Below are 17,022 nucleotides of genomic sequence, written 5' to 3' on the forward strand. Positions count from 1 at the left end.
CCCACAAATATGTAATGAGATATTAAAAACAAGTATTCAGGTCTCCTGACTTCCTTGCCCTATATTCTTTCTGATGACCACTCCACTAGTTATAAAGGGTTATTTCAGGGATTTGGAAGACTGATGGATAGAGTATATGGTGATCAATGACCTCCCTCCCATGTTTATGATGAATTTTGTGAAAAATATGTATATATTAATTTTTCAGGTGAGGAAGGCTATAGCTTTCACTCAGTTTTCAAAAGGCTCAAAAACTAAGGAAAAATCCTAATCTACTTGCACACATCTTTTTTATAAAATATCGTTTCTTGCATGTTTTCTCTTGACTTCATATCCATTTTCCTATAATAAATGACAGAATGATTGCTATGAATTAAATACCCAATACCCACCATACTGCCAAAGGATGTAGTTTGGTTACATGTATTAAAATGTTGACATCTATAAGTAAAGGATTCTTTGGAGTTATGGAATTATGGAATTCTTGGCCTATGAGAGTAGGGGTACTCCGTCCATTTTATCTGTCAAGATTGGCAATATGCAGAAGCTCTTTAATTTGATGTAGTCCCAGCTGTTTATCTTTGCCTTCACTATCACAGCTTTGGGTGATGTGTCTGTAAAGATGTCTTTGATGTGAATATCACGTAGTGTTTCGCCTATATTTCCTTCTATGTATTTATGGTTTCAGGTCTTATGTCTAGTTCTTTAATCCATTTTGAGTTGATTTTTGTGTATGGTGTGAGGTAGTGGTCAAGCTTCATTCTACAGCAAAAGAGACAATAACAAAAACAAAGAGAAACCCCACCAACTGGGAGAAAAAAATGCACACAACACTAATGATAAAGGACTGATCACAAAAATCTACAAAGAGCTGATGAGACTCAACAAAAACAAAGAAAATAATCCAGTCAAAAAATGGGCAGAAGAGCTAAAAAGAAACTTCTCTGAAGAGGAAATGCAAATGGCCAACAGGCATATGAAAAAAATGTTCAACATCACTTGTAATCAGGGAAATGCAAATCAAAACTACCATGAGATACCATCTTACACCAGTGAGAATGGCACATATTAAAAAAAAACTAGCAACGACAAATGTTGGTGAGGATGTAGAGAAAAAGGAACTCTCCTGCACTGCTGGTGGGAGTGCAAACTCGTCCAACCACTATGGAGAGCTGTGTGTAAATTTCTGGACCTACTAAACATAGAGCTTCCATATGATCCAGCAATTCCACTCCTAGGTATTTACCCAAAGGACACAGAAACATCAATTCCAAAGAACACCTGCACCCCTATGTTTATAGCAGCACTGTTTACAATAGCTAAGCTTTGGAAACAGCCCAAATGACCAAAAATAGATGACTGGATCAAGAAGGTGTGGTACATATATACCATGGAATATTACTCAGCATTCAAAAAAGATAAACACATGCGATTTGCAGCAACATGGATGGCGCTGGAAGGGTCATGCTCAGCGAAATAAGCCAGAAAGAAAAAGAAAAATACTGGATGGTCTCACTCATAGCAGGAATCTAGAAAACTTAAATAAGGGACCAGGAAAATGAATAACTATAAGAAAGTGAAAATCAAAATCAACAAAAAACTATGAACCAGAGACACTTTTTGGGGGGTGGGGGGTGAGAGGGGAGGGATTGGGGTCAAAATGGGGGGGTTGCAATTGTATGGGGAATATAAAAATAAAATCTATTATTTAAAAAAAAGATTGGCAATATGAATTCTCATACATTGACTAGAGTTGCATATACCTCAAAATTTTCTTTAGCCATATATCTGTTGTCCTGTTTCCCTAAAATATTATGATGGAAATGAGGTCATTTTTGGAATAAGCTTTTATTCCAGAAACTAATATTGAGGTGCTAAACAGCTTTTTCAGCAATACGTCTGTGAATTTTTAATATCCACATGGCTAATCTATACTTAGTTTCTCAGGAATATTTGGTTTCTAGTAAGCTGGCTATGTATATCAAATGGTCTGGGGAGTGGGGAGGAGCGACAAGGAATGATACTGTATTTCAGGGGGCATTTTCTGGTGATTATTCCCAGGCCATTCACCTGCCTCCTCCCCTGCGGCAGTACCCCACTCAGAGGCACTTGCTCTGTTGTCATTTATAGCTGGAATGGAGTGGTTAATGCTGGGGCCACCACATACTTTACATTCAAAATTGGGATTTGCGATTCAGAGTAAGCCATTTAAAGCTTTGGTGTACCTATCATGCCACCTACATATTTAGATTGCAGGGAAAATATATTTTTCCATGTATGGGAAAGTGTTGGAGAAAAAGGATAAGGCAGGTGAAGAAAATTTAGGTAAGTTAAAAAAATAATATTTCTTTGATCTCTGACAACTTTCCTTTGTTGCTTTTTTCCCACAGAATTGATTTCTTTACAATCAAAGCTTAAACATTTTATTGATAAAGACATAATATTTATGAAAATATTTTCTCTTTTTGTTTTATTTCCTTTGTGTGCCTGGAGGCATAATGTCTCTAAGTGTTGGAATCAAATAAACCAGTTTTAAATGTTGATCACTTACTAGCTAAGTGTAGTAATTTGGATGCAGTCATACTAAAAATGTACCTGTTCTTAGTCTGAAATTCAAATTAACTGGGCATCCTTTCTTGTATCTTTGAACCTTATAGGTGACAAAGTTTTTCCCTTGTAAATTGGTAGTAATAATATAAAATCAACACAGATGGTAAAAATGCCATATTGTGTGAAATCGTTTATGAGAAAGTTTATTTTCTTTCCTCTTTCCTTCTACTTATGTTCTATCTTTAACACAAGAAGGATTTGCTCACAAAGTTCATCATTATAAGAACATTGACTGTGAGTAAATACTTCCTGTGTGCTGAACTTTTATTGTGTTAAACTAATGCCAAGGTGAAATGACTTAATTGGAGATAAGTTTTATAAAGCAATAGGCTAGTACCTTTGGAAATTTGGGGAAATGCTTTATATTTTTATGTGATGATGTGGTTGAATTAGAGAATCTAGAAGGTTATATATTTCAATGTCAGAGTCATCACCCAGGCTCCTCATCCCAGCATACTCTAATAATCCTTCCTGTGCCAGGTATTTACCAGGCATCAACCTTAGTTTTACAGAAATTGGGTTCCTGTTCAAACCCAGCATCTCCCCACCTACTCTTTCTTATCTTCTGTAGAAAGAAATGAAGAAAGAAAAAGTATGATCAAAGAAAAGAAGAAATAAGTTTACCATTTGCCTGTTTGAGGATAAATAATGTGAGGTTCTAGATATCTGAACTTGTTTCCAATTTCCTGTGTCCACGTCCTTTCCACTTTTATCTTGATTATCTTCACTCTCTGACTAGAGGAACGAGAGCAAGTAGGGAAGGACTTCTTTAATGCAGCTCGAACAAAGGTGTTTTGTGTTCAAGGGACACCGAGAAATGAACTTGCCTGACAAAGGGTACTTACCATATATTTCTTTATTCAACACATCAAATCCAGTGGGGCTAGATCAGACTTTTGTCTCGTCCCAAACAGTGTGGTTTGCTGATCAACCACTAAGCAATGGGAATGGAAATGCCAGGCTTCAATTTTTAGTTTTCTAATTTGAAGTCACCATCTCTGGAAATGCCTTACAAGGAGCAAGATAGCAGCATGTGAGACGCCCAACAGGTCTAGTTTGAATATGTGGGGGCTGTCTCTGTGGTTTCCTTCATGTTTTTCTTTTCCCTTTCTTTATTATTTTCATATATTTCTGTCTGAGATAGTTTAACGTTCTGAACCAATTGGTCTTGCTTGGTGGCACCCTGGGAAGTTCCAGGCTCTGAAGAAGACTCTAATTTCAATGATTGTATTGTCGTCTCAGTTGGATCAGTTGCTAGAGGATTTATGTCAAGTGTGTCTGTCTGTGGAACTATAATTACTGATTCATAGGTATTTTGAGATGGGGTAGACTCCTTTTTGTAACAAGAAGTGTTGAAAGGTATAGCACAAAACACCAGATCTGAGGACAGCAGCTTAAATTCATTGTCCGGTCGAGTAATCACAAACCTGTAAGAAAATCCAGAGATGAGTTCTGAGTTTCTGCAAGTGTGACAGAGGGGCCACAGGCAATGACCAAATTAAGGGGCAAAAGAGATGTTTTTGTTTGTTTTGCTTAATTCATTGGTTTCTGATTGTCAATAGGAGAGGTCCTAGGCAAGGAACTAGGGACTGATTTTCATCCTGTCTCTGAAACCTACCATCTTTGGCCTCCGCCACAGCATCTTCTCTAAACTTGCTTTTCTCATTTTAATGGGAGGGTAGGATATGGTTTGTACTGAATGGTCTCTAATGGCCTTATTTTTTTAAAAAGATTTATTTATTTATTTAGACAAGAACTGGGGTACAGGCCAGATGCTCAGGGGGGTGAGAGGATTCACCAGAGACAGAACAGGGAACAGAACAGGCAGACTGATGAAATACACTGCTGAGGGGAGCAGCGGGTGCGACAGGAGAGGTCTGTCGCCCCATGTGGGATGCTTGCTGGCTGGCTGGGATCGAACTGGCACTGCAGACGCTGTGAGGACAGCTTCACAGCACTGTGCTCAACCGCCTACACCATCAGGGGAGGCCCTCTAATGGTCTATTTGATCTCAGGTGTCTCTGATTTTTAATAACCACTGCACTAGTGAGTTTGGTTGGTACCACGCTAAGCACTTAGTCAACTGTATCAAACCAGATTACTTGCATTCCCATTATTTCCATCTTGGCTTAGGATGCCCTAATGCTTATGCCACCAAATTTCACACAAAAAGTAGTGTGGCTAATAAAGAAAAAGAAATTAGAATTCTATTGGAAACATTGGCTGGTAAGTAAATAGTGAATGTTAGTCTTAAGGATCTTAAGGATCAGCCAGAGCTTGGACCTGTATGGAAAGACTGTGGGGAGAAGGACGTCTTAGCACAGTATCAGGCACATAGCAAATCCCCAATAAATGTGAGTTTAATTAATTACTATGCCAGTGATCATGTGATAATACTGAGGCAGGATAATCTTTCATGATTTTTATCTTGTATTTCTTCATTGTTGCCCCAAATTATCACCTCTTCTTTCCTAAACACCTACCTTAATACACCATTGGTCTTCTTTCCCTGAGAAGAAGACCCGCTTTTATCTTTCCACTGAGTCTCCTGTATGCTCTACAATTTTCTAAGCAAGATCTACTATAATCACATACTCCCTCTAAAAGAGAAAGCTCATTTCCTCCCCTGAGGTTCTCTCAAGTATGGGCTGTACATTCTCCCAATTGCCATATGCTTCAGGTTTTTCAGTGTTTTATTGGTGGAAAGTGATGATGTTCAGAGAGAGAAAGAGAGGGGGGGGGATGAGAGAAAATCATGCTTCTCAATGCTGCTTCAGAACATGACTTCTCCTGCACCATCTGAGATAATGCTCTCCAGCCATATCAACCCTCCTCTTGATTCATCCACCTCATCTCCAGGCTTCCACATTCACTGAGGCCCACGTCACTTGAGACACTTTCTCTTTCAAACAATAGTGCCACCATCATCTTACCTGTTTACAGTTACCCTGTGATTATAGTTCCAACATCCAGATAAATTTCTTTCACTCATATCACTCATAGGAACAAGGCACTCAATAAATGTTTTGCAAATGAGTTCAGCAGAAAACAATTAAGTTTTTCCATATGGACAGTGACATTTTTAGCTCTACAAAGATACACATATATAGAGGAGGGGTCCATATTTCAATTTTTCTGGGGAGAAAGTTGCCATTCTCCTTCTATGGCTGATATTAATTGGATTCTAATCATCAATATTCATTCATGTTGTTAAACCCATTCTCCCTATTCCTGCATCATGATCTACTTCCATACCCTTCTTTGAAACCATGAATTTTGAGCTCTGGACTTTTATTTCACATTGAAGTAAGTAGTTTTGGCTCTTATGCTTGTGTAGGGGTCAGCACCTTCCAGAGCAGCATACTTCCCTTTTGTGTTCTGGATTTGCCTCCTCTTTATCCATCATGCGGTATAGGCCAATGCACAAGATTCCAAAATCATCCAATGAGCCGCAGAACAATTGCCCAAAGGTTACTCTTGGCTGGGGAGAGAAGAGAAAAACATTAAGTGATGGCATTTTAACCAAGCAAATACACAAGTACTTATTGGAATATCATTTGTCTTTCTGTGTAATAGAAGTTTGGAAGACCTGAAGGCCATTTCCTATTATCTTTATGGTGGTAGCATCAAGTGGTTTGGATAGTAGGTTTGTGTTTTGTTTTGTTCATCTAATCCCAATGTTTTTGATTTTGATTGCAAGATTTAATGTTTTGTTAAACCAGTGATTGTTTTTGTCACTGGTCTTTCAAAAGCCTCTTGTGGGTGTGGTAGGGCATGTTGTTATACTTGTTTTTATTACTATTGTTATTTCAGTAACCATTAGGAATCAACAGTAAGCAACAGGCTAACAAACTCAGTTTTCAAGGCATATAAAAAGTTATATGTTAATTGACCTCTAGAGAGTAATCACTTTTTATCCCATTCCACAACAGACTGCAGTCCCAAGCACTTCTCTTGACCTTTCTCTTGCACTAGAACCAACCTGGGCTCTACAAGTAGACAACAGGGTCAAAAGCAACAAAAATGGAGTCAGTAAAGTCAACAGAGAACAATTTATTCTGTTCTCTGATTCTTCAGGATTAGGAACAAAACAAGAATAATACAAAACTGGAGAAAGGAAGGAGTGCTGACTGGTCTGCAGTTATCTCTGATGCCAACAGGATATTGCCAGTGGAAGATTTCTTCGGCTTATAATCCATCACGAGTCACCTCAGGTGAGGAATCTAGGGCTACAGGACTGGGAAAAGGCAGGTATAGTAAGCATGTGGCACAGCACTCATAAATAGATTATTCCTTTTCAGGCTTGACTCTGCTTTGGTCCCAAATGCCCAGATGTCCCACTGGAATTACAAGAATGGCTATCTTTTCCCTTGCTATAATCTGCTGATAATTGGTGCCATAGGCTAAGAAAAAACAAGCATTTTCCATTGGCTAGGTCCAATCAGAATCTCAGGCCCAAACACAGTAACTTTCTGCCTGACTTCAGGTGATCTGATCATATTTCGTTAGCAGTTCAGGCACAGGAAGGGTGGGCAGAGACTGTCTTAGAAGGACCCTTCTTTGCTATTGGCAGATGGTGTGGCCTCAGAGAAGGACTTGTTTCTCTGGGCCTCAGCTTCATGGTCTGTTCAATGTCATTAATAATGACGTAAATCCTTGGGCAGATTAATTGGAAAAATCAAAGTAGAGATGTGCAGGGAAAATGCTCAGCAAATATTAGCTGTTCCAATTATTACTAATAACTATTTCAAGGTACAAAGTTGTTGGTCCTCTCTGATGCTTCTATAAACTTGGATTTTATTATCTGGAATATGGGGATAATAACAACTCTACTTCTCAAAGTTGTTATGAAAATAAATGAGGAAAATGTACTGTAAATTGTGAAATACTCTTGTGTGTATACGGTTGTGTTAATTTTTTTGTTATTATTTCTGTGCTTTCAGCTTTCTAACAACCCAAATAGCCTGGAATTTTTTCAGAAATTCAGAGAGGTCAGGAAGGGGGGCCCTCTGATATGATACAAGGACACTCACTTGAACGTCGGACAAGATGGTCTGGTGTAAGGGCAGGAGCCCCAGCTTGCACCGCATTCTCCCAGACAGCAGTGTGGTGCTGCTGCTGTTCTTATCCAAGTGTTGTTCTAGATGAGAGCTTATCCCTCCTGTCACCAGCATCTGAAGAAATTCCAGGACATGGTAATTGTAGAAGGCCTGAAAAGCAAGGATAAGTAATGTGCAATGTCAGAAGAGCCAGTATGTACGCAGTGGAGACTGAGATCCTCCATGGACATTGACGCTTGAAATGGGTTTGATGGCACAGAGCAGTGTCTTGTGACATCATTATTAAAATCATTTACAGTCTGGCAATTTGGGCAGGGTTCTGAGTTATGCAAAGTGCAGAGAAAGCAACACCTCCCAGATCCCTACTCTTTGGGGGCTTACAATGTAGCAACAGAAGAAAACGGGTAACAATACTGACACCAGGACTGTCCCCTTGTCCCAAATGACAAGAGCATGTCAGAGCACAGATACCCTAATCATCATCAACATGTATTTAAAGACATGCATTTAAACAACTTTTTCCTTGGAGGATGTCAGAGAGTGACTGTGGTTACCATCCATACTTGTACCCTCCATCTTCTGTGTATCTATGCATGCTCTCTGTGATTGTGACCTCCGTCAGGGCAGTTTCTGACTTAGTCTCATTATTATTTAGGTCTCCCATAACTTTTATCCTGTATTGTAGGGACTGAATAAATTGGTAGAATTTTAGAATCATTGGCATAAAAACAAAGTCAGAGGACGCCATGTGAGCCAACTTCTTTGTCTGAAATTGACTTGAGTCTGAGTATATCCAGCCATTTTTTTCAACTCTTTCCCAAACATTCCTAGCACATCCATCCAGTGTAGACTAAGCATTAACTTGCTTGTAACTAGCATTGTAATGTATTAATATTAGGTTTTTGCAAATCTATTGAATATACAATGTTCTAAATATATTACCTTTCTTCTTACTAATTTAGTCTCCATGGAATAAAAGTGTAATGTAAGTATGAAATTAGAATTTTCTTAGGTAGAAATGAGAATTTATATGTTTATGCATCACTGCTATGAAATCAGTGAGTTTGTTTTTATTGTAAATAATAGCAGTGACTTCAATTGTTACTGTTTTAGAAATTTTGCCATTTACTTTCTCTAGTCCTACATTCAGGACTCATCTTCTGAACCTGGATAATGATAAAGAGCCCTTCACTGGGCTTCCTGTCCTATTGTAGTTCTCATTTGCAATTCATTGCTCAACATGCTCCCAGATTGATGCTTTAGAAACACAAATTGGGTCCTGCCATCCACCTGCTGGTACCATTAGTGCCATTCCTCTATGTTGAAATCTAGCTCCTGGCACGCAAAGCACTCCTGACTTGCACAACTCCCTTTCCAAGTTCATTCCCTCCGAGAACGGGGGCACACTCATCTGCAGCTGTCCAATTTTACTTGTCCTCTATGCCTTTGCATATCTGGTTGGTCTGTCCTCAACTTGACGGACTCCATGTTGGCCTTCTCATCAGAATGAGTGTCCCTTTCTTTGTGATCCATGGCCACTGGCTTTTACTCTTATTTCATTTTTCTGTATTTTATGTTGATTGTTTGAACCCACCTGAGTGAATTTTGAACTGTTAGCTCCTAACTTAATACCTCTGGACAGTACAAGTGTTCTTTCTGGCAGTCTTACAATCTTTAAAACTGACATACTATGACCCACCTTTGAGCATTGTTGGCAAGATTACGTGAGATACACAGCACACATTATGAAATGCTGTTCTCTCCAACACTGGGTCTCAAGGGTCTGAATCACCTGGAGTGATTGTCATGGGAACAGATTCCTGGGATCCCAGATCTACTGGATCAGAATTATGGGCAGGAGTGGGTTTGAGAAGTTAAAGGGCAATTCTGGTGTCTCCCTCACAACCTGAAATATTACTTAATAAGAAAGATATTAACATCCTAACCACTTGCTGCATTTTATTCTGAGAATCTCAAAAGGTCTTAAGATGGAATATCCTTTACACATACTTCTAATTGAGAATGATGATCTGTGACCGGTGAGCGGCAGGTAGTCAGCTGAAGGACCTCGAGAAAGTCACATCACTCCTCTGGGCCTCATGTTCCTTATAAGTAAAGGCACATGCTCCCTGAGCTCACGTCCAGTTTCTGAAGTTCTATTGTTGTAAAGCCACATGGGAATCCCATATGTGGGTGAGGGCCTCTCCATATTTTAATTTTTAAGGCAATGAACTGACCAGGGGATTAAAATTGAATCTGATTTATACTTTATAGACATGTGTCTCCAACTGAGGCAGCAGTTGACAGGAGACTAGCAGAGGATACTTGAAGCTGCTGTCAACTGTGTCAGGAGATAGGGAGGCAAAACCTATTATTTAATTTTGAAAAAAAAATCACAGGTATATCAGGGAAGATCATGCAAAAAATTGCATGAGAATCAAAAACAAAACTTTAGTAGTTCCAAGCAGTGACAAGTTGAGTGTACATTATCTCAGCTTAGTTTTATCCCGGGGACCTGCACGCTCATTGTACTCTGGGTTTCTTGTGAGAGACTTGGAGCAAACAGTAGAGAAGAACCACATCTTCTGAGTGCCCGTGAGACAGAAAGGTACCTTTAAATATGGGTGAGGTCAGAAACATGGGTTCCCAAACGTGGGAGTCAAGATTGGTGATCTCATCCTGTTTCAGAAACTGCTGAGTTGTCAGCCCCCCGCCCCCACAAAGCGAGTCTGTTCTGAATGCATCTGTTTCTAGTCTTCCCCTTCTGTGGAGTGTGGGCATGGATGGGGGAAAGAAATATTTTGATTCAAATTATAACCTCTGACTGTGCAGCCACAGGAAACAGCTCTCGGTGCATTAATCTGGGCAGCAGAGTGGAAAAGCCAAGCCTGGAAGACGTTCTTGGGGAGGCAATGATGGGCCACATGGGACACACAAGTTGGGGCGGAATGGCTGACTCCTGTCTCCCCTGCCAGACTCCTGTTGGGAATCTGGAAACCTGGTTTGGAATAGAGAACAGGATTCTGATTCTTTTATTTGAGGCCTCTCTGTTGGCAGTATATTCTAACTTCTATGGAGTGGTTTCCAAAGTCATCGTAATGACGGGAATCTTTCTTTATATGAAATCTCATGGGAGAACACAGAGTCATTCTCACTGAGGGAAGGGGGTAGACGCGTCCTGGTCTCCCCTTCCTGCCTGTCTTCTCAGCAATTCATGAACTTGTCTCTTATGCCACCTTTTTGGTGCTGCCTTCCCTGGCCAAGTTATCAAAACTTGCGACCCATCCTCAAACCCCTTCATTTCTGTCTCATATCATCTTGGCCCTTATATTTGTGGAACTGCCTATGTGTCATGTCTGTATCAGTCTCCTTCAGGCTCCTCCAAGAACAGAGGCTTTTAACTATTTCATCCCTGCTTGTTCTCAGCACCTAGAATAAAAACCCTACACACAGCAGATGGCCAATAGGCGCTCATACAATGAATTAATTCCACCTATGGAAATCCTGTAATAGATAGAAAGGATCTGTTCAGCAGCTGTAGAGATGCTGGTAAGCAAAGAACAACCATGTAGTCAAATAGGCACTCCAAGAGGGGAGGATAAGAAGGAGGAAGACTGGATTTGGCTTGGAACAAAATTTGCACTACCAAAGGTAGTGCTTTGTCCCTCAGCACCCTCCTTAAATGGCTGATTTTACATAAGATGTTGGGGGAATCTTGGAGAGAAGAAAAAGCAGTACCTCCTAAGCTTGAACACCAAAGGATCTGGTCTATCCAGGTGCACTCAAAACAGAGGTGGACCCTCTGACACTTATATTTTCATTCCTCCTATTGTCAAATGATCCAGATCTAAGGGCCTCAGCTTTTTAATCTTGAAAGTGTGAAAATTTTGCATCCTTTGCCAGGTAGTGGTGAGAAAAGGTAAAATACTGTATGTGAACAAGCATTTTGGGTTCATCAAAGAAAAGTTACAATTGTGAAATGTTATCATCATTGACCCAAGCCTTAACCCATCTGGTCTCCCCTCTGCAAAGGGCTTAGTCTTGGGAGCTTTCCCTGCTTATCTGTACTTACCGTTGCCAGAAGGGAATCCAAGAAGTTGCCAGAGAAGACAGAGCCTTGGGAAAAGGAAGTGCTGAGATGCAGGCTGGTCCCGGTGAAGGTTCCTTCTATTCCACCAAGTTGTTCAATAAAGTGGATGTTGGAAGGATTCTCTGCAAGGCAAAAGAGATAAAAAGAAAAGGCAGGCAGACAAGCTGAAGGATAGAGGAACAGCTATATGAGGCAGGCCAAGAGTGGCCTGTTGTTCAAAGGATTCCATGCCTTCTTTGGGGTCAGTGAGGGATCTGCTCCCTGCTTTTCTACATTTTTTTTTTAATTTCCAAATATCTTCTTCCCCTAAAGCCTTGTACCCATGGAGGCACTGTCATCATCAAGGGGGTTATCTTTGGATCTCAGATTTAAGGTTTGGGCCTCCCCGGTGGTGTAGCAGGTTGAGCGCAGCGCTGTGAAGCTGTCTGCAGCCTCTGCAGTGCTGGTTCGATTCTGGGCTGGCCAGGGAGAGTCCCACATAGAGTGGCAGACCTCTCCTGCCTCATCTGTTGCTCCCCTCAGCAGTGTACTTTAGTCCTTCTGCCTATTCTGCTCCCTGCTCTGTCTGTGGTGAATTCTCTCACTCTCCTGTGCCTCTGACCTGTACCCCAGTGCTTGTATAAATAAATAAAATCTTTAAAAAAAAAAAACAAAAAACTTATAACTCAGATTTAAGGTTTTCAGGGATATGTCCTGATTTCACCCTTATATAATCTATTTTTCAAACCAGGACACTTTCAGAAGTAAAAGGGGCATTCTCGATAATTTTACAGGAGACCAGGCAAAAGTAGGAATGTAGTACTACCCCACTTATAGTCTCTTTTCATAATGCTTTGCCATAGATGAGTTGGTATTTACTTGGGTTCCTCTTATGCGGGCCTTCAATGAATTAAAGCAGCACCTCTCAAAATTCAGTGGGCATATAAGTCATCGGAGGGTCTTGTTACACTGCTGATTCTGATTCCCTGGGCCTAGGTGAGACCTGAGATTCTACATGTCCAAAAAGCTTCCAGGTGATGCTGATGCTCCTGGAGCCCCCTGCACCCCAGCACCTTGCTAGGCAACATCTGAGGTAATGCAGTTCATCATGGTTGGGGGTGAGGACAAAGGCACTGACTGTCCTTGTTCCAAAATTATGGCTTCAAGAATGTTTGTATAGACAATATTTTTGTTTGCAAGTGGTGTAAGGTCTTAGACCCCTCACATTTTGACAGTCATATAACAGAGCACATCAAATCTCCTGGACATACGGCTCAGAATATATTTCTGGATTAGTCCATAATTCTTTTGATTATTCCATTGTAAGTTTGGGGAAAGTGGCATATTGGTGGTTTTAGTGAATCATGTACTTCCAAGAATGACACATTTTTATAAAAGATGAGCAAGGCATAGCTAATATGAGCCCTCATTTCTCATGTACACATACATTCATTCTCTTGCACGGCCAGCCCTCAATACACACACACACATCCTAGAAGTGCTCATCTAAATCTCACTGTGCCATCCTAAGCTGGTGGCCTTAGCTTTCCTAGCCATTTGCCCATAGGCCACTGTGCATTCTGCTCTAAAGTGCTGACAGTCAGACCTGCAGCTTTTGTGTCTTTGTGACCCTTTCCAATCTGCCAAAGAATAAAAAGCTGAGTGAGCTGGCAGGTGATTTGTTAGGCTAATTTGACAAGGGCCACCTGGGACCAGAAAGTATTTAGTGGAACAAGGCTGGAAGTCCCTGGGGAGTGACCAGATGCACTCCCACCAGCGAAAAGCTGCATGACCCCTCCAACCACTCAATTTACATTACCATCATTAATGAACACAGTGTATAGATACCTCTTCAGTTAGAAAGGTTCAAAGGGTAAAAAAATGAAAATATAAATTAAAAACTCTCAAAATTTAATGAACCTGTGGTTCCTCCAGGGATATTGTTCCACTGCAGATTCTAGTTCCCTGGGTTGATGAGACCTGAGATTCTAAATGTCCAAAAAGTCCCCAGATGCTGCTGATTTATGGACTACACATGGAGCAGCAGAGACTTAGAGAATCATCTGACTGAGACAAGTATGACAGTGGCCAAATCACCCACTGCCATATCTACATAGGCCCACGACTATGACATCCCCCAGAAGGAAGCCTGAGAGGTAATTCAAGGTGGTTATAGATAAGCTGGCAGGAAGCAGTCAGGATCAAGGACTCTGAGGTCTTCAAAGCTGAATTTGAAGAGTTTCTACCCTAGGATCCAGGGTGATCAGAATCATTTCCTCCTCCTCTGCTGTCACTCCCAAATCACCCACTGGTGTCCCCTGCTGATTCCGCTCTATGCCTTCTTGCTTTTAGGACGAAGAGGCCAGTTCATCTAGTTTGGTGTAAGTCTCACTCAGCTTCGATACTCTAAATCAAAGCCCACCAGGAATTTTGCTCCTAAGGAATTAAGTCAACTCACCCACAGGGGACTAACATTGGCAGTCATATTTGAGTTGGTCCAATCTGTGTTAGCAACATTGTCTCACTCTTGGGTGCTTCCCCCTTTCCTCATCAGGTATTACTGGTATTAAATCCCAGTGTGTCCCCCAACAGCTCACAAGCACACCTTCAAATACACAGAGGCATCTGGCCTGCATTCCCTACCCTTCTTTCTGCTTCCAGAGTTCCTCATGCTTAGGAATTTTTCATACATGTGCATTTTTTCTTGAGGTGCTGGTGAGAGAGAACAGCTCATTCTGTTCTTTATGGATGGAGAATATCCACTTAGAAGGGCACCACAGAGCCAGGATGAAGGGGCCAACCTGGGACACAAAATGCAAGGACCCCAAGAGTGAGCACTTCTTTAGAGTTTGCATTCTAGGTGCCTCACTTGCTTCTGTCTGCCATCTCTCCAGGAGAGGAAAGTGCCTGACATAAAGATGGGCAGAAGAGTTGAGATCCTTTCTAGTACTCTAAGCCTATGACCCCACTTAGGGGAGAGCCAGTTTGAACAAGACTGAGCAGCTGCAGGTCTCCCTTCAGGTAACCAGAAGCACGAAGGCAGATGGTATTTCTACACCCCATGCATAGATGTATCAGGCTTTGCCGAATGATGTCACCAGTTGGGAAAAGCTTGGTATAACATCCTGTCAAGAACTTAATGCTCTCCAGGCCCCATCTTGGCTCCTTGCTTCTCTGACTGTGGATTCTAAAATGAACTTTGGGGCATCAGTTATAGACCATAAAGGTTTCTCCCATAACTTGTCCTTAAAACATCTTACTCAGTTCAGTGATGATGGGGATTCTCCGGTATTTTAATTTCTCATTTGCTGCATTGAAGGAGTGTGAAAACCCCTCTGTGGATACAAAAAACAAAGAAAAGAGATTGACAAATATAAACCACTTAGCTTGCAAACCTTGACAAGGATGTAGAAGCACATCTTGTTACTTGGCTCCTTATCTTAGCAAAGTTATACACTCATACCCAAATTCCAAGTCTGTATTTATGTCCAGAAAAAAATTAATTTTGGCCTCCTTAGCATCTCCTTTTGAGACGAGGTGTGTGTGTGTGTGTGTGTGTGTATGTCTGTAAATAGTGCTTCAAAAATTCCAATTCCAAATGTTGTGTTGCTTATCAACATCCTAAATAACTGATTACCCTCCATGGAGTGGCAGTGCTGGATAGTGGCTCAGGCAGGTAGTGTCTTTTTTTTTTTTTAAGATTTATTTATTTATTTATACAAGCACTGGGTATAGTCAGAAGCGCCAGAGGGGGAGAGAATTCATCAGCGCCAGAGAGGAGAACAGAACAGGCAGACTGACGAAGTACAGTCTGAGGGGAGCAGCGGGCAGCAGGAGAGGTCTGCGCGCCATGTGGGACTCTCACCCGGCAGCCAGGGATCGAACCGGCGCTGCAGAGGCTGCGGGCAGCTTTGCAACCCAGCACTCAACTGCTGCGCCACCAGGGAGGCCCAGGCAGGTAGTGTCTTAAAGCACATCCATTTACCAGCAGAACTTTTGGGAAATTAAACCAATATTGGGTGCAGTTCCAGGAGCCCTTCTGGAGACAGTGAAGTTGTGCTCTGGCTCCTGGGGATGTCTGCATTTCTGAGATCCTCCTGGGTTGAGCCTCTGCTCGTGTCATCTTTTTTCTTCAGCATAACTGACTGCCTCTGGTCTCTGGGTGGCCTGCCTCAACCCAGAATGCCTCAGGAGTCCTTAAAGACCAAGGGGAGAAGGTTAAAAGGGGCCTGTGACCTTAGTGTTATGTTGAGACAGATTTCCCTCCTGCCTTAGGAGATGAGACATTTCATTTACCTTTGTGAGTCTCAACTCATAGCACTAGTTTGAAACACAGTTTTATCACGTGGTAAAGTATGAAGTGTGTTGACAACAAGCATAGCGTCAGATTTTTAATCCCCAAGTTAAACTGAAGAATGCAAAAAAAGAAAAGAGAGTAATGGGAAGCTATGGTCCTGTTTACACACACACACACACACACAGTGATCTCATTGGGAGTTATGCTTTTACAACTGTTGATTACCTTTCTGGAACTTTTCTGAGAATGTTATGTGATGGTGGGAAATAATGTGAAAGTTAAAATTCTACTGGTAATTAAAATGGCCCACTGCTTTGTACTGAGCTAGACAAGTAGTAGGGGAGGGGAGGGTGAGATTTGGAGTAAATGGAGATGAGAGGGGTGAGGAAGACAGGCTGAGAAAGAGACAGGGAGGGCTATGGTGAACCTGCCCCTGAATAGGGTTAGGGGGAAAATCCAAATCCAAAGGGAGATTTTTGTTCAGAGGGAATGTTATGTACTGCAATATTTAACAGCTCCATCTCTCCAAGAAATACTCAGTAAAAGAACTACTTCTTGTTAATGCAAAGTTGAACTGAATATATTTCTGAAAATCACTAAAATTCTGAGTCCAGCTTCAAGATGAATACAGGATAAAATTTCAAGCTTCCCATGAAGAGTCCAACCTATTTAGTTTGTAGTTAGAACTGGCAGTGATCTCAGGAATTTGGTAAAACCCTTTAGCTTCACATGAGGAAATGGAAGTCAAGAGAGTAATTTTTCCCACAGCTACTTAAGAGGAAGGCTTATAGCCATGGCTAGAGATCAGATATCCTAGCTGATTGGCAAAACTTATCCATGATGGTCCATGAATACCTTAAACTATTTTTCTTAAAAAAATTAATAAAAACATCTTAGGGTTTCCAGAATACAGGAGGACCTGGGGGAACTAAGATTCTACTTCCCAGAACGGAGCAAATGCTTTATCTGCTTTCTGTACTTTTCCT

The 17,022-nt window shown here is 41.2% G+C and overlaps 1 protein-coding gene across 1 annotated transcript in view; it reads right to left on the reverse strand.

Moving 5' to 3' along the window:
• The window catches only part of KCNU1 (potassium calcium-activated channel subfamily U member 1), a gene marked incomplete at both ends in the record, with an annotated part of 145,251 nt that overhangs the window by 25,352 nt on the left and 102,877 nt on the right, over window positions 1-17,022 (reverse strand). The window contains 5 exons of the mRNA XM_084232597.1: window positions 3,911-4,037; window positions 5,958-6,091; window positions 7,644-7,820; window positions 11,743-11,882; window positions 15,000-15,074. Coding sequence (XP_084088723.1) covers window positions 3,911-4,037; window positions 5,958-6,091; window positions 7,644-7,820; window positions 11,743-11,882; window positions 15,000-15,074 — 653 coding nt within the window. The remainder of the gene's footprint in view (window positions 1-3,910; window positions 4,038-5,957; window positions 6,092-7,643; window positions 7,821-11,742; window positions 11,883-14,999; window positions 15,075-17,022) is intronic.

This window comes from Talpa europaea (genome assembly GCF_964194135.1).
Source record: "Talpa europaea genome assembly, chromosome: 4".
NCBI lineage: Eukaryota > Metazoa > Chordata > Mammalia > Eulipotyphla > Talpidae > Talpa > Talpa europaea.